The sequence below is a fragment of the Phoca vitulina genome, unplaced genomic scaffold (assembly GCF_004348235.1).
Source record: "Phoca vitulina isolate PV1807 unplaced genomic scaffold, GSC_HSeal_1.0 scaffold1, whole genome shotgun sequence".
Classification (NCBI taxonomy): domain Eukaryota; kingdom Metazoa; phylum Chordata; class Mammalia; order Carnivora; family Phocidae; genus Phoca; species Phoca vitulina.
In genome coordinates, this window is record NW_022589704.1 from 38032691 (window position 1) to 38052311 (window position 19621).

Here is a 19621-nt window from a genome sequence, read left to right on the forward strand (position 1 = left end):
CTTCCAAGTTGTTAATTTATTCCTCTGCTTCATCTAGCCTGCTGCTTATACCATCAAGTGTATTTTCTTTTTTTTTTTTAAAGTAGACTCCACATCCAGCATGGAGCCCAATGTTGGGCTTGAACTCACAACCCTGAGTTCAAGACCTGAGCTGAGATCAAGAGTCTGACGCTTAACCGACTGAGCCACCCAGGTGCCCCAACCATCAAGTGTATTTGTAATTTCATTTATTGTATTTTTGATCTTTGATTGGTTCTTTTTTATCTCTGTGTTAAGGGTCTCCACTCTTTTCTCAAGTCCAGTGAGTATCTTTATGATCATTACTTTAAATTCTCTATCAGGCATATTACTTATATTGGTTTTGCTTTGGTCTCTTGCTGTGGTTTGGTCCTCTTTCATTTAGGCTTTTCACTGTGGAAGTCTATTTTTCACCCTTCTCCACACTATGGGCTTACTCCCCACTGTGGACAGCCCCATCCATTTCTCTCCCAGACTGTGTCTTTGCCCTTCCTCCCTTCATCAACGTGGCTTCCTCTCTACTTTTAATTGTGGCATTTGTTCTGCCAGTCTTCAGATCATATTCTGGGTTATTTACGCTGAAATGAATGTTATCTAGTTGTATCCATGAGATGAGGTGGGGTTACGGTCCTCCTACTCTACCGTCTTCCCAGCCAACCCTCCTGAAAGTCTTGTTAAACATTTCCTGGATTGGGGCACTTGGCCAGCTCAGTTGGTAGAGCATGCAACTCTTGATCTTGGAGTTGTGGGTTGAAGCCCCATGTTGGGTGTAGAGCTTACTTAAAAAAAAAAAAAAAAATTTCCAGATTACTCATTAGGATAATTTGAGGTCACTGCTTTTTATCTACTCCACCAGAAACAAGATTAACCAAACTTTTCCTTAAGGATATTTTGTTTGGTTCCTACTTTCCAATATTATCTGTTCCTTTATTCCAGTTTATAATTGTTTATTTTTAACAATTATCTTTAACTTTAATCCCCTATGATCTTAGAACTTCATTTCAGAAACATTTCAGAAATGTAGATTAACTATTCACTTTGATATCCTCAGTTAGGTGCAGTTTAGCCATCCTTAGTCCATTCATCCCATACACCTGTGGTTGTTGGATCATGAAGATTAAATAAACACTAATGTGATGATGTTCTTTGGGATGAACTTGCTGAGTTATGGAGCCATGTTTAACCTTAGCAAATGGGGATTTTCATGAGGGGTGCATGGTGGAGAGTAGAATTTTTTCATGAAATTACATTTGGCTCAGAGACAATAATACTAAAACACTAATTGTGTATGAACATGAAGTAAAGCAAATTTAATTTTTATTCTAAATTCTATTAAGTAGTTTGTATAATTCTGCTAGAGTGTTTTAAAGAGTTTAAACATTAAAAAAAGGATCCATAGTTTGAACCATGGGATTGATGTCATCTCATGCCTCTTTCTTCAGCCAGTAGAATTTGTTTTTTTAATTCATTTTAGCTCCTCTGGCTTATGAGCCATTTTCTACTCTTGCTATGATATATGAGGACCAAGGTGACATGGAAAAATCTCTTCAGTTTGAGTTGATTGCTGCACATTTAAATCCTAGTGACACCGAAGAATGGGTTAGATTGGCAGAAATGTCTCTGGAACAAGACAATATTAAGCAGGCTATTTTTTGCTACACAAAAGGTAATTAAAATGTTTTTCTTATTTTGTTTGATAAAATGTTACATAGTAGATTTTTTGATAATTGTACTTACTACTCTGGGGTAATGTTAGCTGAAGTATATTTATTCCTTATATTCTGGCATCCCAGAGGTAAGTATTTGGGGGTCTCTCTGCTTTCATGTTTATCAGCAACTTTATATTGTGAGCTAATACAGCACAAAAGTTGGTAGAAGAACAGTACCTTCAATTTCCTGCTAAGATCATTGTTGGTTCTAAGCTGTTCCTTGAGGGTTAACATCACACAAGAGTGACCAAGTGAAGTTTAATATAGAGATTCAGGTTCTGTCTGGTCTTAGACTAAACTTAGTTGAGAGTTCCTGTGAAAGTAGTTTTGTTCCAAAATTAACCCACTTAGCTCTATTGGAGAATTAGTTTAGAGTGGGTTTTTTTGTTTTGTTTTTTATAGACAGTGTAGAAGATTTATTAAACAGACAAGTGGGGTGACAAATTGGTCTGAAGACGTCATTCAAACAAAGGAGAAACAGAGAAATGGGGCTGGGGCTGGGGGGTGCCCTCAGGAATAACACGGGTATTCCAAGTGCTTTTATCATATACCCATGCCCTCTCCTAAGATTGTCTCAGCATGCCAAATCCTTCCCCTTCCTTGAGGTCTTTGTATTGTCTGTTTCTTCTGCATGGCCCAAATTTCATGCTCCAAAGCTCCCCGCATTTCATTCCTCTTCATTCAAATGTCTGCTCAAATATTACTAGTGTTTTTTTTTATTTAATTTTCTGAAAAGAGGATTGGTCTTAACCAGGTATCATGAACCCCTTTTTGTAGTAAATCTGTAATTTTTTTTTTCTTTTTAGCTCTTAAATATGAACCTACTAATGTCCGTTATCTGTGGGAGCGATCAAGCCTTTATGAACAGATGGGAGATCATAAGATGGCAATGGATGGTTATAGGCGTATTTTAAACCTTTTGTCTCCATCTGATGGAGAACGTTTTATGCAATTGGCTAGAGATATGGCAAAGTAAGTTTGGAGTATATATAGATGCTCCTGTTAATCATCTTATTTTACAAATCAAAACACATATTTGAAGTAAAGTATATTTTTTTATTGAGGTTCAAAGAAGTGTTTTACTTCCTGTATTTTTATACTGTGCTTAAATATAGAGGTGGTTTTTTATTTTTTTCAGTACTTTTCTGTTTGCAAGTCAGCTCTGTGGTTACTCAGAAAAATTTGTATGTACAATTGCCTTTCAAGTGTTCAGAAACTTAAAAGTGGGGCATGTTCTAAAAGGATGATTAGGTTGCCAGGTTTCCATGACTTAGTTGAAGTTATGTACATTTGCGGTTATATTATTTTGAATTGTTTGTTGTAAATGTGCTAATGAAATGTTTGTGATCTGGGGTTTTTTATAATCATTTTATCTTTAGTCAGTATTAGAATAACATTTTAAGACAAAAAAATGTTCTTTATAGTTGACATATGCTACTGACTGTGATATATATTTTATTCTAAAATATTATGTACTGCTACATTTACTTTCCAATATGCTGTACATCAAAGCAAAGCAAGAAGCATTTGGCTAAATAACGTCTTGTCATAAGCTCTGTATTGTAGGGATATCTGTTATATAGTATTTCAGCCCAGGATCAACCATTTTCATCTGGGTATCTTAGGGTTAACCCTGTTAACTTTGTGGCCATTGTCCTGAAGATGCTTAGTTGTGAAATCACTCCCTGTTACCATAAGGATGGGTTATGTAAGAAGACTAGAAGCAATTTTAAGTAATGTGTTGAGGCAAGGCAACTCGATCCTCTGATGTATATGATGAGCATTGAGGAACTTTTCAGGTTATCTGCTATTGGTCACATCTCTAGCTGTCATAGTGATTAGCCCACTAAGCCTCTATTTTATGAACTGTTAGTTGACCTTTGATAGTAAATTTGTTTTCCACCTGTATTATTTATAATATTTTTGTTGGAAAAGTGTGAGGATGAATAGTTTTGCCACTGTCATAGAGATCCTTCCTACATGGAATTATGTTACCATAACTTCAGTTTATTAGGATTTCTTTCAGATGCTACTTTTCTTCCAGAAATATTTATTAAATATAAATTATGTGCTAGGCAGTGTATAAGACACCAGGAGATCCAGTAGTGAATGAGTTTTAATTTTCCTTGCCCTTGTGGAGCTTACATTTTAGTTGAGGGAGACAAGGAATCAACAAAAACAACGAAATATATACTATGTCAAATGTTAATAAGGGATATGAAGAAAAAAATGAAGCAGAAAAGGGATGGGAAGCTGAAGTATAGGGGTATATATATATATATATATTTTTTTTTTTTTTTAAAGATTTTATTTATTTATTTGACAGAGAGAGACACAGCGAGAGAGGGAACATAAGCAGGGAGAGTGGGAGAGGGAGAAGCAGGCTCCCCGCGGAGCAGGGAGCCCGATGCGGGGCTCAATCCCAGGACCCTGGGATCATGACCTGAGCGGAAGGCAGACACTTAACGACTGAGCCACCCAGGTGCCCCAAGGGTATATTATTTTAAGTAGGGTGGTTAGAGAAGGACTCAATTCCCTATGTTATGATCATATGACCTGAAAGTAAACCATGGGAGGTGTGGGAGCAGATATTTAGGGAAGAGTGCCACAGGCAAAGGAAATGGCAAGTGCTGAGGTATGTTCTGGGAACAAGCTGAAGGTTTAAGGGAACATAGCAGGAGCTGAGATCAGAGAGATGTCAGGAAAAGGTCACTTGGCCCTAGCAGGCCATTGTAAGTGCTTTAGGTTTTACTCTGAATGAGTTTGGAAGTCATTAGAAGGTTTTGAGTAGAAGAGTGGCATAATTTGACTTTAACTTTAAATCAGTTCTGACTGTTATTTTGAGGATAGTTTGAGAACTGGTAAGGGCAGAAGCAGGAAAACCAGTTAGGAAATTATTGTAACAATCTATGAAAGGGATAATAGTAGTTTGGTCCAGGATAAAAGTGCAGGAGGTGGTAAGAAGTAATCAGATTCTAGATGTATTTTGAAGGCTGAGCTCTCAGGATTTTCTGATAGGAAATGGTGTTTGTGTGTGTGTGTGTGTGTGAGAGAGAGAGAGACAGACACACACAGACAGACAAGGGAAGAGTTCTGAGGACTAAACCCTGAGGTCCTCCAGTGTTAGAAATCAGGAAGATGAGGAGGAAACAGCAGGGATACTGAAAGGAAATGGGCAATGAAGTAGGTGGAAATGAAGAGAGGATGATTTTCTAGAAATATTGAAGAAAGCACTTCAAGGAAGAGGGATGATCATCTATGTGAAATAGTCCAGGTAGCTCATGTAAAATGAGGACTGAGTATTGGTGTTGGAGATGGGGTGGGAGTTCCTTGGCGATAGGCAGCTCTAAGGGGAGCAGAGGAATAGGGAGATAATTGGTATGGGTTATAGGGGTAAGAGATAATTTTTAAGTTGGGAAAAATTACAGTTTATTTGAATTCAGATGGTATAATCCACAATTGAGGAACACATTGAAGATTCATGAGAGAAGGGACGATTGCTTGAGTGAGATCCTTGAGTAGGTTGGAGGGAATGGGATCTAGTTGGGGGTTGGCCTTATAAGTGGAGAAGGTGGAATATATGGCCATGGGTATGTGTAACTAGGAAGATATGTTGGGAATATGTGAGATGTTATGATCTGGTTCTCTTTGCAAACTAAGAAGCAAGGTTATCAGCTGAGAATGAGGATCAGAGAGTTTTGGAGGTTTGAAGAGAAAGAAGATGAGAAATAGTTGTCTAGGTCCTTGGGGCCTTGCTGTAGCATTTGCATCACCTGGGATTCTGTCATAAATGTAGAATCTCAGCTCTACCCCAGCTCTACTGAATCAGAAGATGCCTTTTTACAAGATCCCCAGTTACTTTGCATGCATATTCAAGTTTGAAAAGTACTGGACAAGGTAATTGTAGCAAGATTGCTGATCAGCACCGTGGGCCCACTTGAGGCTTATGATTGTCAGTTTGGAGTGAGCCCAGTCAGCATGGACAGGTGGTGGTGAAGAGTAGGCATATTTGGATTAACAAGGGTTGGGGTTTTATCACATGACTTTATCAGAAAGGAGAGAGGGGCAGAAGTGAGGAGATGTGCAAAGGAGTAATTATAATGGTCTGTGGAGAAGGAGGAAAGTGAGGGCAGGAAGCAGCAGGACATGAAACAGGTAGATGAATCCTTTGTAGATCCCACTGAGGTGAAAGAGTTGTTGGAATTAGGTGACAGGGAATGAACTGGAATGACATGAGGTAGCTTTTGGAGAGTGAGATGCTTGGCATAATGACATTGTCATACTGATGTTGCCTATTTTTTTCTGCATCAGCTGTGATTATGATTTTAAAGAAAAGTTTTTCTCCTCCCCAATTTTAAGAAAATGAAAATCATAGTTAATAGTTAGATGGTCTAAGCCAAGGATATGAGTTTTATAATCTGAGTTAAATAAATATTCATCCATTTTGTCATTTATTTTTTTTAGGAGTTACTATGAAGCCAATGATGTTACTTCAGCTATTAATATAATTGAAGAAGCCTTCTCAAAACATCAGGGCCTTGTCTCCATGGAAGATGTTAACATAGCAGCTGAACTCTACATTTCTAACAAACATTACGACAAAGCTTTGGAGGTGGGAAATGTAATGTTTCTCTGTTGGATTTTGGACACATTTCTGCATTTTAGAAATTTATATAGATTGACAATTCCTCACCTTAGTTATATGTAGTAAGCTACTTATATACTAAATTATATATTTAACGTCTATATGGAAACAGATTTCTAGATTCCATAGTAATTCCAAATGAAATATAACATATAGTTATATGATGAAAGCTCTCACCATTATCACAGTTGCCAGATATGTCTGTACTTCAGGGTAGCAGCACTCAGCAGCCAGACTGATGGCTGTGATTCAGTTCCTAAGCTGTTGGGAAAAGTAGTTTGGTTTGATATGGAGGAATTCTATATCTTTAGTTAAGCATTAGTTCATATGATACAAAAATGTTAGTAAGTCACAGTGGTTCCTTATTTTTAAGAGACTTCTGCTTTTTATAGTCCATTTATATAAGGATTATTTGAATTAACTATGTAAATCTTTGCGTTGTGAAGAGGTTTTTCATATATATCTGTTGTATCATTTCTTTTTTTTCTCCATTCTTTTAGGTAATTACAGATTTTTCTGGAATTGTGCTGGAAAAAAATGCAGAAGAAGGAACTTCAGAAGAGAATAAAGGTTGTAGTTTTTTCTTCATAGGATAGTGTACATAATCCTCTCTTGTTTATAATGTGGCATTTTGAAATTGATAGTTAATGTTCTCATAACAAGTTTTCCCAGAAGCATTTCTTTCCTCATAGAGATTTTCTATCTTTTTCTTGTGACTATTTACTCACAAGAAATCTTAAAAAAATCTTTTCATTTCTCAGTACATCCATTTGAACACGGCATTTCTCATTGCCTGGGGTCTTTTTAGTGACATGTGAAAAAAGAATGGATTACTGAACAGTATATCAAAAACTTTTAGATCTAAAGCAATTTAATTTTCAAAAAGGACAAAATACTCTCATTGAAAAATTTCTACTTCAAACTTAAGCATTCACAGAAAAAGTAGAAACTAATCTGATTACTGTCCTTTGTTTGAAAACTTAAAATACGTAGTTAGGAATCTAGTTAGAGAGTCATACCTGAGGTGTGGCTTACAGTGTCTCTTTCAGTTCTCTTCCTCATCCCTGCTCTTTTCTTTGTATCACACCCATTAACTGTTCTGTGAAAATATTAGCATGCAAGACCCTGAGGTTGTAACAAAATTGAACTCTGTGGGCAGAGTAGATGTGCCTGTTCTTGTAAGAAAATTCCTATGTAATACCTTCCATCTCTACCCCATGAGGCTTTTGGTGGTGGTGGGGAAGGGTGAGGCACTTGGTACTTGAGTACTGCCTGCTCCAGAAGAGCTCCCTCCCTGGCCTGTCATGGTGCCTAAAAATTCCATCATCATAAAATCCTTTGGGTTAAGGTATAATTATGCAAAATCAAAAAGCCTTTTATTTAAATGATCCATCCTAGTGGTAAAGTAGTAATTCATTTTTACAAATGAATTTGTGTGCTAATTCATAGAGTACAAGGCCCACGATGAGACATGGGACAGATAAATATTGAAGAGGAAAGTTGTTCGGAATGAAAAGCCCACTTTGAAAAGAGTTTCTTATAAGGTCCTATGCTGGGTGTTTGGGGAATATACAGATGAATATGACATTTCCTGCCCTCAAGGAGGGGAAGTGGGGTTCAAATGAAGTATATACAATTTAATTATAGGAGGAATAGTGTGATAATTTCTGTAATAAACCTGACATTATGGGAAAATAGAGAAGAGCAATATACTAAGATCAGAGGATGTTTCTGGAAGCATAATTTAAGTAAACACCGGGGGGGGGGGGGGGGGGCATTTCAGACTGAGAGGTCACAGGGTATCAGAGTACTACTTGGTATGGATAGGATTAGATAGGGTGCTTTGGTTGAGGATCTTGAGTATTAGGGGTGGTATGAATGAGTAGATTGGAGTACAACTCCAGTACAATGGACTAGGAATTGTAATGCCATGAAAGCATGAATTAGGGCATCTGAAAAACTGCCAATTTTGATAGTTTCCTTGGACCCGGTCTAACCTAGAGCCAAGTCTCAAATTGTTTTGCAGCCATATTTTCTGTTTAAGATCTTTCATCCCAAAAGTTACATTCCTGTTGAAAATTATTGCTGTCCATTGTTTTGAAAATATTAAGGAAAAATAGAGTTATGTTCAGGTTTTAATTATAGATATATTAGTCATTTTGTTGTTTAATATATTTTGCTCTGTTTCATTGATCCACCCCTCCTTCCTTCTTTCTTTACTTTCTTAATGATTTAGCATATCTGAATTCAGGAAACATCTTAACATAAATCAATGATATGTCACAGTTTAAGTAGTGGTGTTTTTCTTAGTGTATAAGATAATGGTGCATCTGAAATCTGGCATCTTAGAGTTGATGAAATAACTTTAAAGAAAAGATATGTCCAGAAGACTAGGACATTAAAACACTTCCAGAGTGAGCAAAGATGGTTGTTTTTTGTATGCATTTTTTGTTTTTTTTAAAAGATTTTATTTATTTATTTGACAGAGAGCGAGAGAGAGCACAAGTAGGCAGAACAGCAGGGAGAGGGAGAGGAAGAAGCATGCTCTCCGCTGAGCAGGGAGCCTTCCGTGGGGCTCGATCCCAGGACTCTGGGATCATGACCTGAGCCGAAGGCAGCCACTTAACCGACTGAGCCACCCAGGCGCCCCTGTATGCATTTTTGAAAATGAGAACATTTATTGGTGGATTAAGCATTTCTATTGAGCTTCACAATAAAATGAGGTGTAAAATATACTGCTGTTAAAAATTAGTTAATAAACTATTATTTAAGCTATAGGGGCTATAATATCTACTGCCTTCTCTAGCATTGTCAAATTCCTGCTAAAGTGTCTAAATACTTACTCTTAATCTCTTGTACTTACCTGATTGAACTAGTAACAGCTTGTGGACCGCTACAGGTCCCAGACTTCCCTTTGAGTAGCACTGTCCTGTAGCATTATAAAATGTCCTTCTTGCCTCTTTATTAAAGTGTAGTTGATAGGAATTCTACCTTGTCTGATGAGAGTGTGACCCCTACTTTCTTTTTGTTTGCATTTGCCTACTATATCTTTGTCCTTTTATTTTCAGCCTTCCTGGGTTACATGATTTTAGGCATATGTCTTACTTTCAACATAAAATTGAATTTTACTTTGTATTTCTGAAATTAAATTTTTGCTTTATACATCTGTACATACTGTATCTTTAATAGGTATGCCATAGCCACTGTCTACAGAATTGTGCTATATCCATCCAGAATCTATGGATATAGTTGTGAGTCAGGTATACTAGTTTTTATCTTCATGGAGCTTAGGGTCTAGTGTAAATAAATTTAAATGTTAGGACTTTCATTGAGCAGACTAAATTTCTTAAGTTGGCTTTCTGTATCAGTTATTGTATTGGAGCTTAGTAATAAAAATAGTCTCTTAATTAAACTTGTCCAAATTCTTCTATGACTTCATAACTTTAGGGAGTTCTATAATTTATATGACAAATTCTATAAAACATGAAGTTATTTCATTTTAATATAATTTTAGTTTTTATTCCACCACTTAGGATAAATAAATCTCTGATGTTTCTCTATGCTGCAGTTTTTTTCTGAAATGGAAACTTATTTGGAATTTACTAGACTTTACAAAATACAAAATATTTTAAATGTGGATAAAAATTCCTTTGACTAATTTCTCAGGGCTTTAAAAATTGTTTTACTGTAATGAAGTTTTAGAAAACAACGTAGTATTTATTTTATCCCTTTCTTAGCCTCTGTGTCCTAAAAGCCTGAAAAGAGGCTTTTGAATTAAAAAAGAAAGAGCTCATATATACCTATTGGTCATTTTTGTCTTTCTCTCCTTTTTTCTTTCTTTTTTTTTGGTTTTTCTCTGTAGTTTTGATAGAAGGTGTGGGAGTTTTTGTAGGTTTCAGATAAGTAGATAAACTATTAGGAAAAGAATAGGAAGGATAATTCCTACCAAAGGACAGACTGATGGAAGTATAGAAACCGAGTAATAGAGTTGGTCAAATTAGAATTGGCTATGGAATCATTTACCCTGAATGAAGTAAATGAGATCTTATGTACAAGATGTAGTTTGCTTCATTTGTTCTACTTTCTAAGCTTGTATATAGGAACTGTTTTTTGTCTGTCTGTCTAATCCAAAGCTGGTGAGAATGTTACCTGCACCATACCTGATGGTGTGCCAATAGATATCACAGTGAAGTTGATGGTCTGCCTTGTACATCTCAACATCCTCGAACCACTTAATGTAAGTAACATTAAGATCTGCACTTCAGATACTTCAGATCAAATCCACATTATTTTCTTTGACAGGAAATTTTAAGTTTTCCCTAAATTTCACATTTTTCAATAACCAGGAAGTCACCATAAGCATAAATTATTTGTGTGCGAGTATCTTATAAAAGCTGAACAGGGCTTGCAATAATTTGTTTTTCTTTTTAAATGAGAACAACCCAGAGATCAGAATTTGAGATTGGGCTTTTTAGACATTTGGTAAGTTCTGACAGCTCTTCTCTTTTGCCAGCTTTGGACTAAGTTATTTCATTGAATAAAAAAAATTTATTGGGCACACTTTGCAGACCTTAGGATAAGGTACTGAATACAATATACAAATCCCTGCTGTCATAGATCTTTTGTTCTAATGGGATGAAATAAATAAAATAAGTATGTAAAATATAGGATGTTAGTTGGAGATAAATACTCTGGAAGAAAATCAAACAGAAGAGAGAAAATATGGGGGGTAGGAGGAATTGCAATTTAATTTAATTTATTTATCATTTTTTTAAAAGATTTTATTTATTTATTTGACAGAGACACAGCGAGAGAGGGAACACAAGCAGGGGGAGTGGGAGAGGGAGAAGCAGGCTTCTCGCTTAGCAGGGAGCCCGATGCGGGGCTCGATCCCAGGACCCTGGGATCATGACCTGAGCCGAAGGCAGACACTTAATGACTGAGCCACCCAGGCGCCCCAGGAGTTGCAATTTTATTTATTTATTTATTTTTTTAAAGATTTTATTTATTTGACAGAGAGAGACACAGTGAGAGAGGGAACACAAGCAGGGGGAGTGGGAGAGGGAGAAGCAGGCTTCCCGCGGAGCAGGGAGCCCGATATGGGGCTCGATCCCAGGACCCTGGGATCATGACCTGAGCCGAAGGCAGACGCTTAACGACTGAGCCACCCAGGCGCCCCAGGAGTTGCAATTTTGAATAGGGTGGTCAGGAAAGGCCTCTCTGAAAAGGTGACATTTGAATAATGACCGAAATATCAGCAAACGCAGAGGCCCTGAAGCTTGGGTATGTTTGACTTGGCAGAGGAAGAGCACAGCAGGTCAGTGTTATCTTAGCTCCTACATGTCTGCTTATAACAGGCTTCAAAAGTAATGTGTTCAATGAGTGAATGATGGCAGTATGAGTTCTTTTTAATAGAGATACAGAAATTAATAGAAAAATGATTATTTAAAGCTGTTTTCATTAAACCTTGCTTTTAGGCTTGCCTCAGATAACTGATAGATATGTAAAAAGAGAAATACACATAGATATGCATATTTGTAATGAATGTGTGACTTCAGCCTTTTATTTTTGCGGTCTAGCCTCTTTTGACAACACTAGTGGAACAGAATCCTGAAGATATGGGAGACCTCTATCTAGATGTTGCTGAAGCTTTTCTGGATGTTGGTGAATATAATTCTGCACTTCCCCTCCTTAGTGCACTAGTCTGCTCTGAAAGATACAACCTTGCAGTAGTTTGGCTTCGGCATGCAGGTAATAATTTTTTGTGGGAGGGAGAAGTTTTAATCATATAAGCAGGCAAGAACTTACTTTCAAGATGGTAATAATTATTTTAAAATATTAATGTCTTGGTGAAAGTGAAAGTTTCTGGTTTCAGGGCAGTTTTTGAAAATCAGGTTTTTTTGTTTGCTTGTTTTTTGAGTATAGTTGACAAGTTACATTAGTTTCAGATGTACAACATAGTGATTCAATAATCCGACGAATGTCAGTATTTTAAATTGTTTTGGTATGCCACTACATGATTTCCCCCACACTAATGCTTTGGAAGAATGATTCATTTAATGGTACCAGAATGAAGTAGGACTAACATGTCCTTGTTAAAAATACCTTGTATATGTCTTTTACCTGTCTTAACCATAGGCTCTGATTTCTAGTAATAGATAATCAGACTTGGGGTGCAGTCTAATTTTAAAGAGTTTTAATGAATTTATATTAATGTTATTTTGAGAAAAAAAAGTTAATGTATTTTCAGTGTTCTTTGAGCTGCAGATATGCTCAAGATTGGGTTTTGTGTATCATTTCATTTTATTGTATCTAAATTTATAATAATCTGAAATACAGTAGAAAAATAGCTTAAGAAAAACAACTAAATTTCTTAAATGTATGAAAGCCAAAAAATATTCTAGTAGGATTTCATATTGAGTCCACATAAAAGAGGCATTAAAATTTGAATAGTCTTTGTCTAAAATACTGCATGATGGCAGAATAGTTCTAATAGTTCTTAAAATATTACATAATGGTTGAAAGTACTCTATAACTAGAGAAGCATTGATTGACAATTTGGGTTGTTTTGCGACATATCACAGATATGAAATTGCAAAAAAACATTTAATGATAACTCTTTACTGTTTGGATGACTGAACATAAATACAAATGTGATACCATCATAAAAACTTACATTATTTATGGTATTTGAATTTTAAAGACATAAGCAGGGAGTTGGGAGTTTTTATTGCCTGTTATCAAAGTTCAACCTAAAGATGATATTCAGCAGAGAGTTGAGAAATTTGAGATTTAAGAAAGCAATTGGAGGCAAAAGTACCATTCTAGGAGGGAATTGCACTGAAAAAGGAATGAGATGAAAAAATCCTAGATTAGTGTTGTCACTATTACAGTGGAGAGTTCAACTGATGGGACTTAATGATTAATTGACATAAAATTTGAGCAATAGAGCCCAATAATCCCCCTTCTGAGAACTTATCCTGAGGAAATAATTGAGTGAGATGAGGGGAGGTAGTTCATATTGGGGATCACAAAACCTAGGAGCCTGGCAAGTAGCAAAATGAGTGAATTGGGCAAGTGAAGAAGTTCAAGGGTAGGGGGAAAAACTGGAGAACCCTCTCTAAAGGATGCTGCTGCTTTTTCTCAAATCCACATTTTTCAAAAGAATCCAGTAACTTGGGAATTCATAAAAATCCTAATTTAAAAAAATGTAGACCACGTATTGTTTTTAACAGCACTGTGGCTTAAAAAACACGTCTGTGGGCTAAATTGGTTTGCCAGTTTTTAAACTTATATACATGAAAATGTTTACTGCCGTGTTATTTATTAGAGTAAAAATTTGGAAATAACCTAAATATCAGTCATATAGTATGGTGAAATAAATAATCAGTTGAATGTTATAACCATTCAAAGTGGTAAGGAAGACGTAGGAAGTGTTGAAAGCTTAATGCTAAGTGAATAAAGCAGAACCCCAAAGTGTATGTATATGTTGTTTATATCCTTGTAGCTATTTGGATTTAGTTAGAGAAATCGATAGATTGATCAGTCAATAGATGGAGACTAGAAGGGTTAGTTGTTTTAAAGTACTAGAAATACGCATTTCATTTTTGTTATAATTCTTTTTATATTGCTGTAATGTTTCTTTAAAATGGAAAAATAATCTTGGCAAGCTTACAAATCTGTAGATCATATTTATGCTTTATTTTAACATCTTAGAATGTTTAAAGGCCTTAGGCTATATGGAACGTGCTGCGGAAAGCTATGGCAAAGTGGTTGATCTGGCCCCTCTTCATTTGGATGCAAGAATTTCACTTTCCACCCTTCAGCAGCAGCTGGGCCGTCCTGAGAAAGCTCTGGAAGCTCTGGAACCAATGTATGATCCAGATACTTTAGCACAAGATGCAAATGCTGCACAGCAGGTAGACTCTGTCACATAACAGGAAGTTTTTCTTGGTAGATTATATTTTTGAACATTTTCCTCCATTAAGGGTGTCTATAGCATATATCCAAAAAGTTTATTTTAGTGTATTAAATTCAGCTTTTTTGAAAAGTGATTTTGAATCTTAAGTTTCAGCCTCTTGTTAGACATTATAAATTACAGTATCTAAAATATTGGATCTTAAGTTGTGAAAGATCATAAAGCAAATGTTAAGGTTTGATTTCTAAAATAAAACTTTTCTGTGCAAACAAAACAACTTGCAGAAAAGAATCTTGTCACATTCATTATCATGTGCTCATTTATTTAGGAACTGAAGTTACTGCTTCATCGTTCTACTCTGCTGTTTTCTCAAGGCAAAATGTGTGGTTATGTGGACACCTTACTTACCATGTTAGCCATGCTTTTAAAGGTGGGTAATGGTCTTTCTGTATATTAGCATTGTTGACTTTTTAAATGTTTAGAATTTGATTTAAACATAGATTATAGCTATTAAATTTTTAAAAATGAAAGTCAGATACAGACAGAAGACTTAGAAGTTAATGGTATGTACAGTTGACCTTTGAACAACATGGTAATTAGGGGCACCAACCCTAACGCAGTTGGAAATCCATGTATAACTTTTGACTTCCTAAAAACTTAACTACTGATAGCCTACTGTTGAATGGAAGTCTTACTGATAACATGAACAGTTGATTAACACGTATTTTGTATGTTGTATGTATTATATACTGTATTCTCCTTGCTGGAGAAAAAAAAATGTTAAGAAAATTAGAAGGAAGAGAAAATACATTTACAGTACTGTACTATAAAAAATTCATGTATAAGTGAATCTGCAATTTAAACCTATGTTGTTCAAGGGTAAACTGTAATTTAAAGTTCTACATGAAAGTGTAAACTTGACTGTAGAGTATGTGAAATAAAATCTTTGTGAGTACATATCTAGAAAAGCGAGAACCATAGCATAATCAATTATTGGCCTTCTGGACACTATCACATGCCAAAATTGTTCGCTTGGCAAAAATGTTTTCCACATGTGACATCATTTCTGAGTCTCGCGTTTTTGCACTAGACTGTAAGTAGTTGTGTGTGTGTGTGTATAAGTTAATTTATGTAACTTCTTTTTCCCTACTAAGGTGTGATCTAAATTCCTCTGGTAAGAAAAAAATAAGTCTATTCATTCTCTTTTAGGTGTTTAAATACACAATGCTTTGGCCTTTTTTTTTTTCCTACTAAGAGTTCAGGCACACCTGCAATACTTCCGTCCCAGAGATTTTCTTTTTCTTTTTTTTTTTTTTAAGATTTTATTTGTTTCAGAGAGAGAGTGAGTGTGTGAGCAGAGGGAGAGGGACAAGCAGACTCCACGCTGAGCACAGCGCTCAATGTCCTGGGGCTCAATCCCAGGACTCTCAGATCATGACCTGAGAAGTCAGAGGCTTAACCTGCTGAGCCACCCAGTCATGCTGCCCCCCCCCCACTCCATAGATTTTCTTTAAAAAGTTATATCACTGGAGCGCCTGGCTGGCTTAGTCGGTAGAGCTTGCAGCTCTTGATCTTGGGGTTGTGAGTTTGAGCCCTGTGTTGGGTGTAGAGATTACTTAGAAATAAAATATTAAAAAGAAATTATATGACTAAAAAATCTCAAATTTTTATCTTTAATTCAGGTAGCAATGAATAGAGCCCAAGTTTGTTTGATATCTAGTTCCAAATCTGGAGAGAGGCATCTCTACCTTATTAAAGTGTCAAGAGACAAAATATCAGACAACAGTGACCAAGAGACAGCAAATTGTGATGCAAAAGGTAATTCTTTCATTTGCTTTATTACATAAAATTTGGCTGAGTTGAAAAAATATTCATGAAGTATCACCTGATAGTAACCTAATTGAAAATAATACCCTTTTCAAATAAAATGAAATTTTCTAATCCAGATCCCCTAAGTATAATAAACTCATTTGATGTTAAAAAAGAAAGGAAGGTTATGTAAATACTTTAACTTCTAAAAATTAAAAGGAAAACATCTGCTTGGATCTTCCTGTGAAAAAACTAAACAGAACTTTTGACTTTTTAAAAAGAAAATATACCTTATTTTAAGAAATTTGTGAAGATTAGATGGCAATATAAATTACTGTATTTGTCCAGTGACTTCAATTACATGTTTCATTCTCTGTTAAATTCATTTTTGACAAATGTAGAAATAGTCATAGAAACTTTGAAACTAAATTGCTTTGACCCAGTCTCAAGTAATACGATTTTAAAAGACATCTATTTTTAGTTGGTAATGCATCAAGTAAGTTTGGGTGACATTATTACTCAGAAAACTTGAAAAGAGTCTAAACTGGAGGTATCAGTCTGGCAGAAAATTATTTCATTGTTAATTAATTCAGTAGACATTTATTAAATAATTGTTACAGGCATGGCAGTGTGCCTGGCATAAGATTTTAGAATCCAGAAGAGCTGAATCTCTATAAGCACATTTTAAGGACCTAACATTAAGCAAGGTTTTGCAGGGGAGGAGAGTCAGGAGAGGAATGAGGGTCAGCTGCTCATAATCTAGCCATAAGTGCCTCAGAGGCCTGCCATTTCAACAGTCCATGGATTCTGGGGCCATCCAAAGGTAGACTCTGCTTCATGTGTTTAAGACTGTATTTCCTTAAGTTATATTTTTCTGTATATGTGATCCTACCTGGTTTTTTCTTTCAGTATTTTCTCATTTCAGGTCTATTGTTGGTTTTTCTTAGGCTCATAAGGTTTTTTTTGTTAGTTCATTTCCTCATGGCGGGGATCACATTACACTGGTGTGTACCAGGATAGGCTACAGGGCCTCTTTATGTTACATGCATCTTTATACTCTGATTTTTTCACTCAGCATTTTCTCACAGATGTTTTCTCATGTTGCTCTCTTCTCTTCATAGCTGTTATCATTAAGGAATGTGTAATATTCCATTGGATAGCAGTTCCGTACTTTAATTATTCCCTTATTATTTTTTGATATATGGTTGCTTCTGATAATTTTCTTTTATAGATAATACTGTAGTGAGCATCTTCATGCCTATATATCCATATATATATATTTTCTAAGATTTTGTTTATTTGACAGAGAGAGCGAGAGATCACAAGTAGGCAGACCAGGTAGGCAGGCAGAGGGAGAGGGAGAACAGGCTCCCCGCCGAGTAAGGAGCCCGATGCGGGGCCCGATCCTACGACACTGGGATGATGACCTGAGCCGAAGGCAGACGCCTAACCGACTGAGCCACCCAGGCGCCCCTATATCCATATTTTTGACTACTTGTGTAGAATAGAGTCTCAGAATTCTGGGTCAAAGATTAAAATATTTTTGTGGCTTTCGATATTTCTCAAGAATTACAAATTTATAAGAAGGGGGCTTCTTACAGACAAATAAGGCAAGATTTTTAAGGAAGGAAATATTGAGGCAGAGAAAAGAAAATTAAGATTATAAAAAGATCAAGAACAATCCAAATCTCAAAGTATGAATTTCAAGTCCTTTATTAAACAAACATTTGAATGCTTTGTATGGGTAGAATCCTGTATCTGACCTCAGTTATGGAACACACACTTGTTCTGCCCTAGAGGACCATATATCCTAGCTAGCACTGAGAGATATAAATGAGGTAGCTGGACAAATCCAAAGTGAGAATTACCTGGGATTGCAGATTGTTAGGCAGAGCAGAAAGGGTGGTATTGAAGTAGTGTAAACAAGCAACTATCCACTTCTCATATTGTCAGAAGAGTGTTGGCAAGAATTCAGGCCCATAGGACTGTGATTATTAAATTTAACCTTAAAATTAATAATATGAATTTTTCTAATACTGCTCTTTCTGAAAATATAGTGTCCTAACTGATTGTCACTGGCATCATTTTAGCAATATTTGCTGTACTCACGAGTGTCTTGACAAAAGATGACTGGTGGAACCTTCTGTTGAAGGCCATATACTGCTTGTGTGACCTATCCCGATTTCAGGAGGCTGAGTTACTTGTGGATTCTTCACTGGAATATTATTCATTTTATGATGACAAGCAAAAACGCAAAGAACTAGAATACTTTGGTCTTTCTGCTGCAATACTGGACAAAAATTTCAGAAAGGCATACAACTATATCAGGTAATTTTCTAATAGCTTATTTTAGATTCTTTGAAAGAGTACGTGTATTTACTTTGACTTAGTCTCTTAAGCTCAAGAATTAATAAGTTGTTTTGTTTTAACTCTCTTGTTGCTTACTCGTTAATTCAGTTCATTGGTGATTCTCAGTGGCATCCCCTCTCATATATTCAACCTCTTGTGCCTTAGTCTCCCCATTTATAAAATGGATATCATAGTACTACCACCTGGTAGGATTATTGTGAGAGTTAAGTGAATTATTATATATAAGGCCTTTTAACAATGTCTGGCACACATTATTATTAGCTATTATTCACTATTCATTGTACTGCAGCTGTAGGGTCAGGGGTAGAAATGGTGAAATTTAAACTATTTGATTTTTTGTTGTTGTTTAAAAGTTTTGTTGAAAAGAACAAGCAAGATATAGAAATACTAACTTAAGTAGCATTTTCTGGGAAAAATCTTTGTGTAAATGTTTCTGCTTAAATACCCTGAGACACTCTGCTTTTCCTTGGAAGATGTTGCTGCACTGAAGGATTTCATTCTTAGAAATCAGAAGTTTTTCTTTTTACATGATTTTTTATCTTCACCCTCTTTCTGCAATTTTAGGGTAATGGTAATGGAAAATGTCAATAAACCTCAGCTCTGGAACATTTTCAATCAGGTTACCATGCACTCCCAAGAAGTACGACATCATCGCTTCTGTCTTCGCCTAATGCTGAAAAACCCAGATAATCATGCCCTGTGTGTCTTAAATGGACACAATGCATTTGTATCTGGTAGTTTTAAGCATGCACTTGGTAAGTGTCCTGGACATGACTTTGTCAAGTGTGGATGGAGTGGTGGTTAACAGCTAGGCCTCTGGAGTGCAACTACCTGTGTTTAAATAGTGGCTTCCTCATGACAAGTTATTCTACCTCTTCCTGCCTCAGTTTCTTTATCTCTGAAATGGAGGTAATAATTGGACCTACCTTATAAATTATTGTGAAAATTAAATGAGTTAATATAAAGTATTTTTAAAAATGTTTGGCACATATAATAAGTAGCTATTAGCAACAATGATAATAATTAATATTTATTTTCCTTATGAAGCTTTGGTTTCAAAAGGCTGGAGTAAGTCATAATTCATTTTAAAAGTCCACAATTGTCCCTGCTTAGGCTTGATTTTTTTTTTTTTAATTTTGAAGATTTTATTTA

The 19621-nt window shown here is 35.8% G+C and overlaps 1 protein-coding gene across 1 annotated transcript in view; it reads left to right on the plus strand.

Annotated features, from left to right (window-relative positions):
- Positions 1–19621, plus strand: part of GTF3C3 (general transcription factor IIIC subunit 3) — a 46504-nt gene that overhangs the window by 17661 nt on the left and 9222 nt on the right. The window contains exons 5-15 of the mRNA XM_032405690.1: positions 1493–1684; positions 2534–2699; positions 6192–6339; positions 6873–6942; positions 10506–10609; positions 11952–12123; positions 14089–14291; positions 14619–14720; positions 15973–16108; positions 18190–18427; positions 19034–19224. Of these exons, the coding sequence (XP_032261581.1) occupies positions 1493–1684; positions 2534–2699; positions 6192–6339; positions 6873–6942; positions 10506–10609; positions 11952–12123; positions 14089–14291; positions 14619–14720; positions 15973–16108; positions 18190–18427; positions 19034–19224 (1722 nt within the window). The remainder of the gene's footprint in view (positions 1–1492; positions 1685–2533; positions 2700–6191; positions 6340–6872; positions 6943–10505; positions 10610–11951; positions 12124–14088; positions 14292–14618; positions 14721–15972; positions 16109–18189; positions 18428–19033; positions 19225–19621) is intronic.